Source organism: Populus euphratica, unplaced genomic scaffold (genome assembly GCF_000495115.2).
Source record: "Populus euphratica unplaced genomic scaffold, PopEup_1.0 scaffold314.1, whole genome shotgun sequence".
Taxonomy (NCBI): Eukaryota; Viridiplantae; Streptophyta; class Magnoliopsida; order Malpighiales; family Salicaceae; genus Populus; species Populus euphratica.
The window spans coordinates 218,935-238,567 of NW_011500200.1; the positions used below are offsets into that span (position 1 = coordinate 218,935).

At 28.1% G+C, this 19,633-nt stretch overlaps 2 protein-coding genes across 2 annotated transcripts; both read left to right on the forward strand.

The window, feature by feature from the left end:
- The first annotated feature begins 1,099 nt into the window (after positions 1–1,099).
- LOC105111874 (probable E3 ubiquitin-protein ligase XERICO) lies at positions 1,100–1,674 on the forward strand. Its single transcript, XM_011007344.1, has one exon. It carries the CDS (start codon positions 1,100–1,102, stop codon positions 1,592–1,594), a length of 495 nt encoding a protein of 164 aa, XP_011005646.1. The 3' UTR covers positions 1,595–1,674.
- Positions 1,675–6,785: 5,111 nt separating this feature from the next.
- LOC105111875 (receptor homology region, transmembrane domain- and RING domain-containing protein 1-like) lies at positions 6,786–7,978 on the forward strand. The gene is made up of 2 exons (XM_011007346.1): positions 6,786–7,748; positions 7,807–7,978. The coding sequence occupies exon 1, from the start codon at positions 7,203–7,205 to the stop codon at positions 7,695–7,697; it is 495 nt and encodes a 164-aa protein (XP_011005648.1). The 5' UTR covers positions 6,786–7,202; the 3' UTR covers positions 7,698–7,748; positions 7,807–7,978.
- The last annotated feature ends 11,655 nt before the right edge of the window (positions 7,979–19,633 follow it).

Sequence of the window (19,633 nt, forward strand, 5' to 3'; positions counted from 1 at the left end):
ATCAAACAGCTTGTTGAAACTTCAACAAATTATTGTATGTGTACGCGCGCGTGTGCGTGAACCAAACCAATGTCTTATTGGCCAAACAGATATCCTTGCCAAGCTAGTCTATTAATACTTTTTTCTCTTCTTCTTCTTCTTGTTGTCTTTTCCTCAACAACTTCTTAATGAGGAAGGAATGAATTATTATTGTTGCTGCCGCGCTGCTGCTGCTGTTTTGATGGGAATATCCCAACACTCAGGAAATTCAACCCCGGGAGTACATAAATTATTAACATTTTTAAAACGACGTAGAGCAGCTAGCTATCAGTTCTCCAAAATGATATTTTAGTAGTTGTTGAAGTTCGTGGATTCGAATCATTCTATTGAAATTGAAAAGATTCTGCCTGGTTGTCTCTATATGAACTAATAGGCACCGTCAATAATGGAGGTCACATGCCGGCAAATAATGTCCTGTCCATGAAAAACAATTATTAAGGTCTCGGGATTTAACCCAGTACCGTCCTATCTTGCTTGGGCCGTTGACACTGTAGCACATTCTAAACGCTCAAACCCCTTGTTCTTTGCTGGGAGTCCTGCAAAATGAATGTGTAATTCGAGTATTTACATTACTAATTCAATTCTTGCTGGCTAATTAGAAAAGGGTTTATCAAATAAGTGCCAAAAAATCCTCTAAGGTGGTAAAAAAAAAAACTGCCATTACGTCTTAAAAATCAAGTCCTTGTTGTGGTGCGGTTTCTTTCAATTAAGATAGTAGGTAGTGGTTGGGAATTGCAAATTTGATACTTGCATGGTGGGCTTTAAACAATAGGCAACTTGTATTATACATTCTCGATAATTCAAAAGGCTTCTCTCAATAATTCGGTATGCTGATTTGTAAAGTTAACGGGAACATTAGATTAATCGGATCTCATGTTCGAGGACAGGTTCGCAGGCTGACATGAACCACATACCGTTTTGTACGTTGACTAGTCGATACCTGGAATAACCTGAACCTGGACCGGTGTGCATGACGTTTAGCACTAGCACTACTAGTATATAATCTTTATCAGCCATCCCATTTTGTACTTTCAAATTAATGAGGAGCAGCTTGCCGGCCATGGCGGCTCTCTTGAACGCCTTCCCTCACCTCTACACCATTTCCGTATCCTTCTTCAATCTCTTACTCCTCAAAGCCCTATTTCTAATCCGGTCCTTCGTCCCCGGAAGTGAGGTCACGAATCCTGATAAACTCTTTCGCATAATTTCCTCACAATATCTCAACATCATTGAAAAAACAAATCCAACACTTCATTACAGTGAAAAAATCAGCCGGGCGCAATATAGAGAATGTGCAGTATGCTTATCGGAATTTACGGAAGGCGAAAGGGTTAGGAAATTGAAATGCGACCACACATTTCATCAGGAATGTTTAGACAAATGGTTACAACAATCCATGGCTACATGCCCGCTTTGCAGGACTACGGTTTTGCCAGATCAGATTGTGGTCAATTATCATCAGCTGCGAGATAATATACTGAACGGTGGGAGCTATGATGATACCATTTTCCTGTTATCTGCATTGTATGGCAGTAGTTTGGAAAAAATATTCTGACATGGATAATTCATTTCTCTTAGCATAGACAGATATTGATGTACAGTCATAGATACCTCACTTGTGACAGAAATTATTGCAATTATGCATTACAAATTTTGTAGTGGTAGTGGATTGCCATCTATTTTGGGTATAATTTATCTTTGTTAGTGCTATCTATTTTTGAAATACAGCTCGCGTTAAGTATAATTTGTAAATTTATTTTACTAAAAAGATCTATCAAGAGTTATACACCGCTCTCTCATAAAAATATAAGATTTATTATATTTGTAAATTTGTATAATTTGTAAATTAATTTTTTTTTTTTTGATTTACGTGGGGTGTCCGGGCCAGCTTGCGCGCACCACGACTAATCCCCACGGCCCACTGAACACCCTGCAAACCCAGTAGGCATGTAAGGCACCGCGGGGGTGACAGGCGTGCACGCCAGGGCTCGAACCCAGGTGCAGTGGAAGGAGACAAGCCCCTTCTACCGCTAGGCCAAGCCCTGGAATGCAATTTGTAAATTAATTTTACTAAAAACAGTTAGCGTTAAGTGTATCTATTCCGCTCAGTTATAAAAATATAAGATTTATTAAAAAAATAATTCACTAGTTTTATTTTATTAGGAAAGAAAAAAGTATACTCTCAATAATGTCGGACAGTTAAAATAAAATAACATATTTGCATCTTTCTGTCGAATTTTTTGTGTGATAAATGGCACATATAATAATAAAACATAGGAATAAAATAGTGACACACTAGATAATTTTTCATGTTTCACTATAGGTTAAATTAATATTTTTTTATAGAAAAAATATTCAATTGTCGTTAATGTATTTTTAATAGAAAAAAAGTTAAAACTATATATAGATTGTCTTGAAGTGACCTAATTGACTTGGTAGATTCAAAAACAATCTGAAAAATCAATAAAAATATAGTTGAATTAAAAAAAATAAAGATGATATTATTTTTTTAAGTATTGAAACGACAACATATTAGATCGACTTGGATCAACTTGAGTTAACCTACCAAATTTGCTAGCTAGATTATATGAGACTCTGATAACCTTATAGAAAACAAATAAAAAAATTATTCAACCCAATTATCAATAAAATCAATGTTGAATGATAAAATTGAAAATAAAATTTAACTAAAAGAAGAACTTTAGTAGACAAAGGTTAATCTTTCAAATATAGATCATGAGACCAAGATAACCCTATAAAAAACAAATCAAATTAAATTATGAAGCTTAAATCACAATCAATCAAATGTTGAAGTATGAAATTTAAAAAAAAAAAGATAAAAAAACAACTCAAGTCAACCAAACAAACTTATGATCCGGATTATGAGCCTATATAACCTTCTAGAATGCAAACTAAAAAAAAGAGTATAAAGTATAATTTTGTGTCAATCTAATATTAAAGAATGAGATTAAAAAAAATCAACTTAAAAAAAAAAATTCAACTAGTTTAACATGCGACTTGGGTTATAAGAACTTGACACAATAGAAAGCAAATAAAAGAAGTATGAAACTTAATTGTCAATCAAGTCAATGTTGAAGGATTAAATTAAAAATAAGATCAAGTAAAAAAAACAAAAATAATGGTCAAAGTCAACCTGAGTTAATTTATCAAACTTGGGTAAGGAGATCAAGATAAATTCATAGAAAGAAAATAAAAAAAAATATAAAGTCTAATTCTCAATTAATCCAATATTGAAGGATGGAATTGAAAAAATAATAATTAGAAAAGAAAAACAAATAGAGTCAACCTTACCAACCTGCAAAACTCGCGACCCCACAGAAAGTAAATCAAAAAATAATTATAATTAAAAATTCTAATTCTCAATCAATACAATATATTAAAAGATAAAGTTAAGAGAAAAATGAAAAAAAAAACTGAGACAACATGGCTAATTCACAAAACTCGAGACCTGAATCATAAGACTGAGATAACTTCATAAAAAATAAATCAAAATACATTATAAAGTTTAATACCAAGAAAACTTAGTGATGGAGGATGATTAAAAAAATTAAAAAAATAAGTTGAAAGCTAAAAAAAATGTTTTCATTTTTTTTTGAAGGACTAACATGCAAAATGACTTGGCATTTCACTATTCAATATAAAGTGAAATGCCAAGGAGTTTTAGTATATTGCTAGATCATTGACCCACGTTATGTTACAGGTTAGATTAAATTTTTCTTCAAATATAAAAAAATATTCAGATGTTGCTAATTTTTTTTCTATTGGAAAAATTTTTAAACCATGTAAAGGTTAAATCAATTTAACCTAGTTTATTTTATGGGTTCAAAAGCAACCCCAACGACCCATAAAAATATAATTTGACTAAAAATAATTTCAAAATGATATTTAAAAAAAATTAAGATAACATATTGGATTAACTTAGGTCAACCCGGGTTAACATGTTAAATTCATGACACGAGTTATGAGACTATTATAACATAATAGAAAACAAATTAAAATAAATTATGAAGCTTAATTTTCAATCAAGTCAAAGTTAAAGGATAAAATTAAGAAAAAAAATAAAAAGTACCTAAAATGCGACCTTAGTTAATTTTTCATACCAGCATCCCATGTCATAAAACTGAACTAATTGAATGAAAAGCAAATCAAAATAAATTATAAATTTCAATCCTCAATAAACTCAATATTGAAAAAAGAGATTAAAAAAATCAATTAAAAAAAACATAAAAATGGTCACAGTCAATCCTCTGAACTCATGACTTAGGATATTAGACTAAGATAAGCTCATAGAAAAAACTTACTTGAATTAACCTAGGGTTGACTTGTAAAATTTACAACTTGATTATAATACTGACATAACTCAAAAAAAAAAACATATCAAAATAAACTTTAAAGCTCAATTACTTATGTCAGGCCTAATGTTGAATGATGAAATTTGTAAAAGTTTCAATTAAAAAATTACATAAAAAATGAGTCAGGTCAACCTAAGTTAACCCATTAAGCATTATTCCTCAGGTGATGTTGGGATAACTTAATAAAAAGCACTCTAAAATAAATTGTTAAGCCTAATTCATAATCAAATACAATATTAAATAAAGAAAATCAAAAATAAAATAGGCAAAAAAATAAATTCACGACCCGAGTCATAATATGAGGACAACCCAATAAAAAAAACAATATTAAATGACTCATGACCCGAGTCATGAAACCAAGATAACCTTTTAGAAAAAAAACATTTAAAAAAAAAAGACTTGATTTAACAGTTGTTAAATTGTCACAACCCGTGACCTTGATTACGAGATCAAGATATACTCATAGAAAGCAAATCAAAACAAATTATGAAACTCAATTCTAAACCAATCCATTGTTAAATGATAAAATTGAGAAAACAATCAATTAAAAAATAAACATAAAAAACAACTCGATTCAACTCGGATTAACCTATTAAGCATAATTTTCAAGGGATGAGGCCAAAATAACTAAAAAAAATCATGAAGTCTAATTCTCAATAAACTCAATGTTAAAAAATTAAATTGAATAAAAATATCATAATGAAGTGATTTAATAAATAGTATATTTCTGTCAAATTAATTTTTTTAATATAAAAAAATATTAAAGTGTGATTAATGTATTTTCAAAAGAGAAAAAATTAAAATTATATAGAGAATGACTTGAAGTGACCTAGTCGACTTGACAGATTCAAAGACAATCCAAATGACCAATAAAAATATAATTTAACTAAAAAAAAAATATGCTATTTATTAGGTCACTTCAAATAAAAAGCATAATAATAACTCAAGTCATTATTTTTGTACTGTTCTAATGAATAGTAATTTGTGAGGAAGAATATAGTAAATCTCCCTCTTCATTTTAGTTTATAGTTAACTAGTTTATTGGCCTGTATTCCGCTACAGGTCAAACAAATTCTTTTAAAGGTCAAAACAAGTGTTAATAGCATGAAAAAAATTTTGATTGTGTTATTAAATCCGGCTTAATGAGTAAATCTTGAGACCTCATTACTTAACCATTTACTAAACTTGAGTTTCCAACTAAACAGTGCTTGAATAACTCGAATTAAATTAATTAATTTTATTAATTCAAATGAAATCTTGATAACTGGTAAAAACACGATCTAATTTTTAAAAACCAAATTCAAGATGACAAATGTTTTAAAAAAAATTATTAAGATAATAACAAATTGGATTGATCTTAATCTTTCAATGACATGTGTTAACCCAAATTGATAGTATTATGTTTTTTTAATTTGGTTCTTATTGCTTTCATTTTTAATTTTTTTCTTAGCTCTTTTGTAAAAATTATTATTCTATTTAATTTCACCTTTCAATCAAAAAAAATATTTTTATTATTTATATCAATTTTGATTCTCATTCTTTTAATTTTTTTATCTATTTATTAAATTTATTTTTATTTTTAATTTCACCTTTCATTCAAATATAAAATTTATTTTGATCCTCATTTATTTAATTGCAATTTTTTAAATTTTTTTGTATAATTAAAATTCTTTTTTTAATTTTATCTTTCAATATATAATTAATTGAGAATTAAATTTTATTGTTTTTCTAAATAAGATGCTTGTGTCTATTGCCGTAAGTCATGGATTTAAAAAGTTAACACAAGTTATTTTTTAAATCTTAATTTGTTACTTATTGTTTTTGTTAGGATAAAATGTGTCAAACCCTTGAATTATTTATCAAAATAGAATCAGTGTATGGATAAATTATTTGGTGATCCTTTTCGTAAGCAAACTTAGCATTTTATCTGATTAGTGTTAACTCAAGCATATAATATTTGTATTCCAAGCTCTAAAATTGGATCAAATCTGAAAATAAAAAATAAAAAAATTAAATTAAAAACAAAAAAATGGAAAAAAATCCATTATTTATTTATTTATGTAATATAATTTTTAATTTCATCTAATTCTAAAAATTAAAATATTAGAATTTATAATACTATTTATAGGCCTTTTATTTTCTTATTTATTCTGTGACTCTTAGACATTTGAACTATTTGGAATTTACTTTGCAAGTGATGTATATTTAAAGTTTTTTCTTGTATATATGATTATTTATATTAATTTGCTCACTAATTACAAAAAAAAATAAAAAATGTTACGGTTCTTACGACCAACCTCTACATGATCCTGTGATCCAGAATAAACAAAACATATATTTTCTGTGGATCTAATTTTCTGTCTGCACGTATACTAATTTGATTCACAAAATTAGACAACCTAGCTAAATCTAGAGGAGTCCATTTAGCAAAATTATCGGTATTTAAAATAAAAAAAAAAAAACTTTAAATCTTTTCGTGAACAATAATTAAATTCCAAAAAAGTCAAGTGGGGTCATTAATGGATTGTAAGACACCCAGCGGCTTCGCCTTGACCATAGAAGTCACCACCGGTCAGATGTTCATTGTAATATCGTGACGGGCTTCCTCGCCTGTCGTTACTTGAGTTATGTGACATGACTGACATCCCAAGCATCAATGTCTTAATTTTAATAAATATTGAAAATGGACCAAACAAGAAGCAGTTGTGCTTGAACCCAGATTAACTAGTAAAGCACTTGTGTTGTATGAACTTCAATTTTAAGCCCTTCTTCCGTTCTTCATGAGCAACCATGGCTTCTCTCTTCCAGCTCCTCTCTTACCTCTACACCATAGCCATAGCCCTTTTCGATCTCCTTCTTCTAAAAGCTGTCCTCCTAATCCGATCCGCCGTGCCCGGAAGTATGGTCACACATTCTGATAAACTTTTTCGCATAATTACCACTCAATATTTCAACCTTGTTGAAGAGAAAAACCCAACTATTTGTTACAGTGAAAACTTGAGGCATCACGAATCAAGAGAATGCGCGGTGTGTTTGTCTGAGTTTCTGGAAGGTGAAAGTTTAAGGAAATTGAAATGCAAGCACACTTTCCACAAGGATTGCCTTGACAAATGGCTAGAAGAATACCTGGCTACATGCCCACTTTGCAGGACTAGGGTTTTGCCGGAGGGACTTGTGGCCAATTATCATCTGCTCAAAGATCATATAGAGAATGGCGGGAGCTATAGTGACGCTACCTTCTTGTTATCTGCATTATATGGTGACTTTTTACGTAGACTTTTCTAATTTACTTGTTACATACCTTTGTGTTTCTTGGATTTTTCGTTCCATGCTGGGTGGATAGAGCACACGCCATCTAAAACAAATATGCAGTAACCAAGGAAACGTTCTAGGCCTTAAAACTTGAGTCTTTCTGGGTTTTAGGTTTAGATCATTAGAGGTATAAATGAGGATTTAATGTTAGGGAAGAACTATATATTATTTTCGTTGTGTAGTTCAAAATTTATTAGACCTTCCATCATCTTTTTTTTAATGTCTAACACCTCCTACCAATTGAGAGATTACTAGCATCTTATTCTCAAATATTTAAAAAAAAAAAAGATTTCTCTGATTTTGAATTTGTAACTTTTCTTCGAAGGTTAAAAAAGATTTCTCTTATTTTGAATTTGTAACTTTTCTTCGAAGGTTACACCAACATATTTCCTGAACTTGCCATGCTTGTTATGCTGCCTAGCGAGGCCTAGTTTCTTACAACTACAGACCGAAGGAAAAAGGCCCCACTCAGCAAGTTGTATTGCATGTCCAACCTTAATAAGGACTGAGCGAATGACGTCTTTGTAGTTTTGTAGCGTTTGTTACCATTCCATCACAACGGCTGCCTAATTAATACCATTGAATATTTATTTCGTTTTCTATTGACTTGAAGTAACATTTTTTCGTGCAACACAACGACTAAGAAAATTACTTTTTTATAAAAGAACATTGTAACATATGCTAAAAGTCCTAGGAAAATTATTGTAGCTTTTCTTCTTCTTTTTTTTTTTTCATTTTGAATCCTTTTAAGGTCAAATTAATGACCAATTTGTCAAGTTTTATCAAAGATTGAAAAACATCAATGACGAACCAAAGTGAAAAACATGAAGAACTATAATGACCAATCTAATATTCTAAGTTAAATTTTATTTTTGTTCAAAAATTCATTTTTTTATTTTATTTTTAACTTATTTTTTTCTATCAATTATGTCCCTTTTCTAACCTACTTGGATGAAATAAGACTTGAACTTATGGTAAAAATATCAAATTAAACATTTGAGCATTGAAAGGTAAAATAAGGATAGAATTGATGGCTACCCACGTGTATTCACCAAATTTCATTATGGTTCTAAAGTTCATTTTCTTATCCTTCAATGAGAGAGAAACATAGCTCCAAAAAATAGGGTTAGAGAGAGAAAAAGTAGTTGGTTACCGCAACCAAATTATTAAATTTAATGTTAAAATATTTTATTTGATATGAAAAGTTTGTAACAGTAATTTTATATCCTCATATTACCAGAAAGTACGAAGATTTATGCCCTCGTTTGAATTTTTGGTTTTTAACCAATTTTGTTCTACTTAAAGGCACGTAAGGGTTTATTGAGGTTAATTTGTAGTGCGCTTTTCAAGTAATTTAAGATGAAAAATTAATTTAAAAATTAGTTGTTTTGGTCCGAAAACACAAAATCAATTTTCTATCCAATTTATCAATTTTCTATCCAATTTTTTACTAATATTATATTGAAATTTGGGCAAGTGAACAACGTATCATCTAACGTGGTGTACATTTTATTTTTCAAAAAAGAAATGCTAGACACATGAGTCTTGCCTTCTCCTAAGGGTTATGCCACGGTAGCCTTCTTTCTATTTATTTTTTTTCTACTTTTTTGTTCTTTGTTTTTTTCTTCAACATAAAAATGTTAATTCACTTACTTTCTTAATTTTGAAATGGTTTTTAAATAATATTATAATTTTTTAGTTTATTTTTAACAAAAATATTTCAATTATTATGTATTTGATATACAATAATAAATTGTTGATAAAAATTCAATTAAAATATCATTTTCAATTTTAATTTATCATATATTTACAAAAAAAAAATCATCATGGGTTTGTATTTTTAAAATCAAAACTAAATTATTACCAGTTATTCAAGTTATTTTTGGATCATAAGTTTGAGTGTTTTTTTTATAATTTTTTTTTTATTTATATTAAAAAAATTGGTTGGAACATATAGCTTGTGACAATAATCTAGTGATTGAGAATTAAAATGAGATATATGCACTTGCCATTAGGTTCTTTATAAATTTAGTTTGAATATATGACAAAATAGGTATAACATATAAATATGAAAATAAATAATCTGATAACTTCTTAAAGTTTAAAAAAAAATTGAAAAATATCATTAAGAAAAGGTTTTAAATTCCATTTCTTTTCAACTTAATTGGTATAAATAATTGTTGTGTACAATTGTAATAAATCCTATAGTTTAGGACTGTGATTGACTAATATAAAGAAATTATAACTACTGAAATACAATCAAATATTTACAAGAATTCCAGCTATTCTAGTCTATTTATATAGTTAGCATCTATAATTAGAGACCAATCAAAAGCTTTAATGACGAAGAACTAATTTGGAGATAATTACTCCTAATTGTCAACAACCACTTGTTTGAGATGCTGCTTCATTTATGCTACTTAATGAAAACTTTTAAAAAATCTCTCTTTCATAGTACGAAAACAAAAGGCCAGCAAAGAGAAGGCATAAGAGACAAAACATCATCGTCTTATTTACAGCAAAAAAAAATATAAAATATATATATATATATATATATATTTAAATTAATACTCTCAAAAAAACTAGCACAGAATATTTTTACACTTGATATTTCTTAGAATTTCCTGCAAATGCAGTTTTCCATGCATGTGTGAGTTGGAAGAACACCCCGTAAGAAAACAATTATTTGTACTGTAGAAACGACACAGTTTTCCACCAAAACTACATCATTTTTGCGAGCTTCGAAGAAAACAGCATTGTGTTTTCACCAGCAAAATCACTGTTTCATTAAATGGACTTTCGTTTTAGAAAGGTCCAACAAATTTTGTATTTACCTAAGGACACCTGTATTATTGTAATTAAGGAAAATTCATTTTTCTTTCTTCACTGGAAGAAATTAGTTACTGAATACAAAATGATTTAAGGTTGTGTTTGTTTTAGAAAAGTAATTTTTAAAAAATTAATTTTTATTTTTTTTATATTTGTTTATCATTAAAAAAATTGATCAATAAAAAATACTTTTCGGTCAACAGAAAAACTTTTCGATCAAAAAAATTTAACTTGATTTGGAGAAAAGTGTTTTTTTTTTTATTTTGAAAGGAAAACACTTTCCGGAAGTTGAAAAAATTTAAAAATGTTATATTATTTACTGATTATATCAAATTTGGTTCTCAAACTTTTGATTGCTATATATATTTTGTTTTGAATATTTATTTTTTAATTTCATTTATTAGAATTTATTTTTATATTAATTTTGATTTTGATTTTTATAATTTTTATTTACTTTTCTCTTATTATTTTTTAATTATAATTTTTTATCTATTAAATTTCATCCTTATTCTTTTGATTATTACTTATTGTATTTGAAATAATTTATGAAATGTTAATTATTATTATTTTAATTTTTTTATCTTTTAATTTTTTTATTTTTTAGATTTGATCTCTATCATGTTAATTATTATTTATTTTATTTAAGATAATTTATAAAATTTAAATTTATTGTTATTTAACTTTTAAATTTTTAATATTTATTTCTTATAATTTTAATAAACTTGAAAAAAATAAAACATTAATATATTATTTTTCAGATTATTTTTCATGACATAACTAAACACTAAAAAATATTTTTCAATTTATTTTTAATTATACTACTAAATATTAAAAAATAATTTATTTTTTTAAAATTTATTTTGAAAAATAAAATTATTTTTTAGTAAATAAACAGGATAAGTATTATAATGTAATTACAGATCGACACAGAAACCTTGCGGATCCACCGACCTCCATTCAAGTTTTCCAAAGAGCTAAGTGGGGCCAATGAAGAGCCGTGTGATACATGCAGTCTATTTTTCCACAAATTAAATCAGACCCAAAAACAAATGTAGCCGACAACGCTCACCGAACAAGCTGAAACATCATTAAATTAATAAATGCTACTGATGTCCTAACATGGATCAAAGTGTCCAAGTTTCACATTGACCAGTGTGTGAATCGTTTTACTTTATTATCCTCTGAAATGAACAAACATATTTGAGGCAGCAATCAACAGAATTTTTTGAAGTGAAAGTTCAAGGAAATTGAAATGCAAGCACACATTTGGGTGCTGCGATGACCAAACCCATTTTGTTATATTAATAATTTACTTGTTTTTATATTTCAAAAATATTTTTAAATATTTTTTATTTTAATTTCTTTTTATATAATTTTAAATTGTATCTATGTATTTCTAAACAAAATATATTAAAAAAAAACCACTATATAATACAATATTAAACGGGCTCATATTTCTAAACAAAATATATTTTTTTTAAAAAAACCCACTATATAATACAATATTAAACGGGCTCTAATGCTACGCAGGAGAAACTGGTGGCCGGTTGTCGTCGGCTAAAAGAGCATATAGAGAATGGTGGGTGCTATGATGACTCCATTTTCCATTTATCTGCTTCGCATGACGATGGTTTATGTAGACTTTTCTAATTTGCTTGTCACTTACTTTTGTGCTTGGCGGAGATTTAGAGATGAAGGAGAGAATAATTAGGTCGAATCTCTGGTTTAACTATCCATATTCCATACATATTATCTCAATCTCAAAAGAAAAGGAGAGAACTAGTTATTTAAGTCACCATGTGTAAGCAACCTTAATTGTGTTTTTTTGTTTTTTTGGTCACTGAAAATATTGTCTCAATAAAACTTATAAAAAATATATATATATAATGATTTTGATTTTGATTTTCAATGTATTTATGAAATAATGAATATTTCAAGAGATAGAAGGGTTGGGTAAAAAGTTTGCAAGCATATGATACAAAAAAACTGGTAAATGTTTATTATTAAAAAAAGTATATACGTCCCTACTTCTCTTGTATAATTAGCTAATAAGGGTGATTTATTTATAATTACAGATTCGTCATTTGTTTATTATATCCTTTCTTTTTTTGAGAAAGTGTAAGGAAATTCTATTTTGAATTATGATAATAATTTGAATATTTAATTAAAACTAAAGCATATTAAGCAAAAAATATTGAGAAAAAACATCGCTGTTTGGGTAATAACATCACCAAAAAATGCCAAATTTTTATTAAGATATAAGGCTTAAGGTTCAATTCAAGGCTAGGGTATGCTTTTAAAAAAATGAGAGCATGTTATTAGAGCATTTTAACGGAGCAGTTAAATGAATAATCAAAAATAATAAAAAACTAATATTTTAAATTTATTTACTTATTTTTCATATTTTAAGGGGAAAGTCAAATAAAATATTAAAATATTTTTTTTATTTCATAAATGTTATTCTTACATATTTTTCAAAAGAGCTAAAACTAACCAAATAGAACCAATAAAAAAAATAAACCAATTAAATCTAGTCATATAAAAAAATAAAATTAAAATTATTAATAAAATAAAATATTTATTTATTTCACTCTAATAAAATAAATTTTTTTATTGAAATATATATATAATAAAAAAATTATATTTATACTATTTAAAATGTTATTTTATTAATTTAACTTTTTAAAATAATATACGACATTGAGATGCTCTTACCATCAATTTCAACGAGAGCTTTCCCTTCTGTGCTGAATTGATTGGCTGAAGGAATACTTTTCTTGAGAAAGGGAAAAAATGAGTGTGGAAAAATAAACCCATAGCTAATTTAAAAAATCACTGAAAGCAATTGTTTCCTTCTCCGACTTTTATTTTGATTTTATTATATTTTATTTATATTAATGTTGCTCATTTATACCGTTAGCTATACTCTCCGCCCGCGCCATGTCGGCTCAACCTCATTTTATTGGCAAGATTAAAAAAAAAATAGCTCAACAAAACTCTCATTGTCAAATAAAGCTCGGCTACACCAAGAATGAGTGTTTTGATGGCTAGAATAGAGACAATAAAAAACTTAAATTATTTCTTGACGCCTTTCCTTTTCTTATGTGAACCTAGTACCTAGGTTTTATTTATTTTTATATTTTAAAAAATTAAATTTATTTTTTAAAATTAATATTTTTTTATGTTTTTAGATATTTTAATATGTTAATATCAAAAATAATTTTAATATAATTTTAAATAAAAAATATTTTAAAAAATAACGTGAAGCACACTCTCTTTTGAACATAAACAAAAATAAGCATTTGTACCCATAAACATAAACAAAATTCTCATCGCTTTCCTCAATGTCAATTTCTTTTAATTCTTTGATATAAAAAAATGGAGTGAAAAGACAATGTTGGAATATGTTTCTAAGAGTTCGAAAGCACTCTTATCAATACCATTTGTGAATTGATTCAATGCAAAAAAAAAAAAAATGTTGATAAAAAAGGGCACCATTGGGTCTGCCTCCCTAGTAGAATGAACAGTAAATTAAGGAGGCCCTTAATTTTTATTTTTACTTTAATACCATTTTATTAATACCACTATTATATAGGATTTTCTTCTTGCTATGGGCCCATCCCAGGTTACAAGAACCGGGGCCCATAAGAGGAAAGCATTCGGATTGACTTGAAAAGAAAGAAAGAAACGAAAGAACAACTTGTAGATAGGCTACCTGCAAAATCTCCTCTTTAGCTGTAAGAAAAGATTAAACATTGTGACCCATCACAGAGCTTGTGCGAACACAGTAATGGAGGCCAGGAGTTCATACCAGGTCAGGCATTTTCTTCAAGATTCGAAGTAAATGGATGGTTCAAAGTATACTTTGATTGGGAGATCCAATCTTTGCCCTTTGCAAGGAAAGGGGAAAAAAATGGAGTAGAAAACAAAGCAAGGGACGGGGAAGGATGGGCGCTTAAGCTTATAACTTGAGAGCAATGTGCTGTGTCTACACATGCTTGGTCCAATCCATAATTTCCTCACAAGAATCTACAGACACAGAGAGATTTCCCCAAGTCCAGGTTCCAATTCAGGAAACTTGGAACAATTTTTTTTTGCATTTATAACTCAAACCTTACAACAAGAGATTCTACGCATAAGAAGAGAATCTCCTTGAAAAACACTTTTATGTACAAAATTACAAGTAAAAGAAAGGAAATAAAACACAATTTCCTCAGGCTTAGGCAGAAAAGAAGCCACTAGATGCTGCGAGACTCACCTGGCTCCGAGGCTCAAAAACCAATTTGAGAAGCTCCATCTTCTCTTTCCCTATATGATTCTTGATGCTCTGAGCCAAGACAGAAGCGCAGGAAACCCAGTTAATCTCCATGTCTCCTTCTCCACCTGCAGCCTTCCTCGAATTCTTGACCCTCCTTTCATACTCCTCAGCAACCAAAATAGCAATATCAGCCATTTCTCTCAAAATCCTGGGGTAATTGACACCTTGCTTCCTCTCACTTTCTGAAAACCTGGATTGGTGACTGGATGATGGGCAGGAACTATTTATAGGAAAAGGTGAATCTACAGATGTGGATAAGCCTGACCAGCAGTGTTCATACGCGGCGATTTTTTTAGGCTATTTAGCTTCTTCTTGTATATTATTATTTTTTTTTTTTTTTGATTTACATGGGGTGTTCGGACCAGCTTACGCGCACCATGACTAATCCTCACGGCCCACTGAACACCCTACAAACCCAGTAGGCAGGTAAAACAGCGCGGGGCTGACAGGCATGGAACTCCAAAGTTTGAACCCATGACAGCAGAAGTCGCGAGACGCCATTTAACTTCTGGGCCGTTTCCTTGGGCGCTTGTATATTATTTTATGCTAGTCTTGTTTGTTGTTTTGGCTGGTCACGGATTAGATGTTCTCACTTTCTATGGATTATTACACTTTGAAATAGAATATTAATTTAATTATGAGCCCACTAGTTGAAACTTCAAGGTGATCCCATCGAGCCACATTTTCTTCACCTATTCATATAAAATTGACTCATGCCCTATGACGTGTACCAAATACATTATTACATATTTTAACAAATTATTTCTAAAAATACCAAGGAACCAATACCCTAAAAAAAATATTAAATCATAAAAAATTCTAAACTACTTTTTTTAAAAAAAAATATTGCATAAAAAGTTTTCTTGGATAGAAGCAAATCAATTCAAGCTAAGGTTTTTTTTTTTAAATAAATATTCAATAGATTTTCTGGATAGTAGTTTGAAGTTTAAATTCATAAAATCAAAAGAGAAAACAGAACTCTTTACAATCCCTTAAAATTATAAACATGGATTGGAATAAATTAAATCATAAAAAATTCTAAACTAGTTTTTTTAAAAAAAAATATTACATAAAAAGTTTTCTTGAATAGAAGCAAATCAATTCAAGCTAAGGGTTTTTTTTTTAAAATAATTTTTTTAAATAAATATTCAAAAAAATTTAAAGAGAAAACAGAACTCTTTACAATCCCTTAAAATTATAAACATGGATTGGAATTGAGAAAATAGTAATGTTTTCCTACGAAGTAAAGTGATGGGAAAGGGAGGGTAGTTTGGTAATAGGAATGGGAGCAACCCGTGGCTTTCAGCGGTCGGCGGCCGCCCACCATTTCTTGCAGCAGTTTTGGCTTCAAGAAATGGCTGGAGTCCCCTGTTTTTTTATAAAGCCAAGAATAAATATCAAGTTGAACATCATTGTTATTTAATAAGTAAATTTCATTTTTTCAATTAATAATTTTATCCAAAAATTGAGAGATTTTTCCTTTGATTGTGGAAGGTTTAGGAGGAATAATATTTATATAATAAAAAATATTATAAGCTATTGAGTCAATTTTAATTGTAGGTATATAACGTCAACGCAACTAAAATTAAAAATAATTTCTGTAATCATTGGCAGAAGCAATGATTGTGTGCCCAAGCTAGCCAACCTCCCAATATAGATACGTCTTCCCTTTTAATAAAAAATTAATTATAAATTAAAATATAATGCATATTAGACTCTTTTTTAAATATGGATACAATGATATATTAAAAGTTATTTTTAAAAAATATTAAAAAAATAACATATTAGATTGATCCAGTTTAATCTGTGATCCAAGAGACTGTGATATCTTATAGAAAGAAAATCAAAATAAGTTATGAAAGCTAATTTCTAATAAATTTAATATTAAATGATGAAATTAAAAAATAAAATATTAAAATAAAAAAAATATGAGTCAACTCAGGTTTACATGCCAAACTTGCAACTCAAGTCATGAAATTAAAATAACCTCGTAGAAAGCAAATAAAAAAACTTATGAGGTTTAATTTTCAATTAGCTCAACATTAAATGATGAAATTTAAAAAAATCAATTAAAAATAATTAAAAAACCTAATCAACTTAGGTTAACTAGTTAAACTCGCAATTTAGATCATAAGACCAAGAAAATTTCATAAAAGAAGTTAAAGCTTTATTTTCCAATAGATTCAATATTAAAGGTTGAAATCATGAAAGAAAAAACTAAATCTATAAGATCAAGATAACTTCATGAAAAGAAAATTAAAAAGAAAATATAAAACTCAATTCTCAAATAATATAATATTGAATGACGAAATTGAAAAAAAAATCAAAAAAAAAACAGAAAAATAAACTGAGTCAACCTTGATTAACTAACTAAACCAACGACCTAGGTCATGAGATCAAAATAACTCAATGGAAAGCAAATATATATAGCTTAATTTCCAATTAACTCATGTTGAAGGATGAAATTGATAAAAGACGAATGAGAAAAAAAACCACATAAAAAATGATCCGAGTTAATATGGGTTAACTTATTAAGCTCGTGAGTTGGATTATGAGACTGGGATAACTTCAAAAAAAATATGAAGCTCTATTTCCAATAGGTCCAATATTGAAGGTTGAAATTGAGAAATGAAAAAAAAAAACACTAAGTCCATGAAATCAGAATAACTCTATATAAAGAAAATTTTAAAAAAAAATAAGAATCTTAATTATCAAATAATCTAATATTAAATGATGAAATGTATAAAAAAAAAAGTTAATGAAGGGTGAAAACAATGATTAAAAAAAATAAATTGAATCAACTTAGATCAAACTACCAAACTCGTAACTTCAATCATGAAATCGAAATAACTCCATAGCAAACAAATAAAAAAAATACAAAGTCCAATTAAAAAAGTACTAAAACAATGAACATATTTAATCTATCAAACTCGCAACTTGAGTCATGATATCAGGATAACCTAAAGGAAAAATTCAAAAACAATTATGAAACCCAATTTCCAACTAAAAGAAGCAGTTACTAATTGAATATTTTTTTTATAAACCCAAGTAAACCTGAATTAACTTGTTAAACTCATGACTTGTGTAATAAAAACATAGTAAATTCATAGAAAGCAAATAAAAAAATTATAATCTAACTTTCAAAAAATCGAAAGAATTGAATTGAAAGCTACAGGACTGAAGTGAAATTCTCGGGTAAGATAGGGGCGAATTGAAAGTTTCATTGAAACATTCATTTTAATCGCTTATACTTTTTTAAGTATAAAGCGACTAGTCCCTTGAATTTCAATACAATTTATTTTGATACCTAACTTTATTTTTTTTTCAATCCTTTTTTGTTGAGAGGAGAGCGATGGGGTCGCCAGATTTAAGCCTAAAGAGAGAAAATGGTCATTAGGGAAGATTCTGACAACTAAAAATGATTAATTTTCATGTCAAAATATTCTATATGATGAGGGAGGTTACGTTTAGTTTCTTTTACTTAGAAACAACCTAAAACAACAAATTTGATCTAGTAGAATTTTTGTTCTGGGTGGATTTTGGGTTTTCAGACAGTCTTTGTGTGGTCATGGATTGGTTTAACAAGGTTTCTATGGTGTTTTTTAGGTGTTTTTGATCAAAAATAGATTGAAAATAAGATATTTAGGTGAAAAAATAACAGACCATATTTTTCTGACCACCGTAGTGACTGGATTCTGAGTTGAAGTAGGAGACATGTCATTTTTTTTGAAATATTTAGGCCGGATGACTCGTCGTCCGCCCCCATTAAACTTTTTTTTTAAGGCCCGCACTTGGTTTTTATATTGATGAGTATTATTTATCTATGGTTTTTTCTTAATTTTATATAGATTTTTTTAATATAGATTTTTTTATAAGATTTATTATAAATGCAGCCTTGCATTTTTTTTCATATATATATATATATTTTTCAATAAATTTGTGTGTGTTGGTTTCTATTACAAATTTTATGTATTTTTCTATTACAAATTTATTTTGATAGATGAATTTATTAAACATGATCAAGTAAATTATCCGTATTGTGATGTGAGATTTCTTAATCTTTATTTTTTTCTTGGTTTTCTCAATTTTATTTTTGTTTATTGTTGATGAATTTTTTTCATTAATTTACATAATAGTTATTGGGTTATTTCATTAGATGCATGCATAAGTTCTTTTTATTTATATCTAGGATTTTTTTGCTATATATATTTGTGTGTATATGCGCGCGCAAAATCTAGTGGGAGAAATTATTTGGCAAATACTTGCCCAATAAAGTATAAAAGATTTAGGTACTCTTAGGTTGCGTTCTCTTGGGAAAAAAATTTGAGTGTGTTTGGTATTGCGGTAGCTGTTGTGGTTGTGGTTTAAAAAAAGTTGTTTTATAAAAAGTACTTTTAGTTGAGGTTGATTTGAAAAAATAGGTGTTTAGTTAAAATTATATTTAAAATTGAGGTTAAAAAAAAGTAGTTTAATGTGTTCGGTTAAAAATGCTTTTGAAATTAAGGTTATAAAATAATTTTAAAAAATATATATTAATATTGATGGTTTAAAATTTAAATATTGTAGAATTAATTACTCCTATTACATCATGAAATAAATAATACTTTATATAAAATATTTTTTATTATTCCATTAAATTATTTATAATTCCATTACATACAAAATTTATCCAATAAAAACTATAGTTTTCATAATATTTTGAGCGTGTAATAAAATTAGATAAAATATTATCAGGTATAAAATTGATATTATAGTGCGAGTG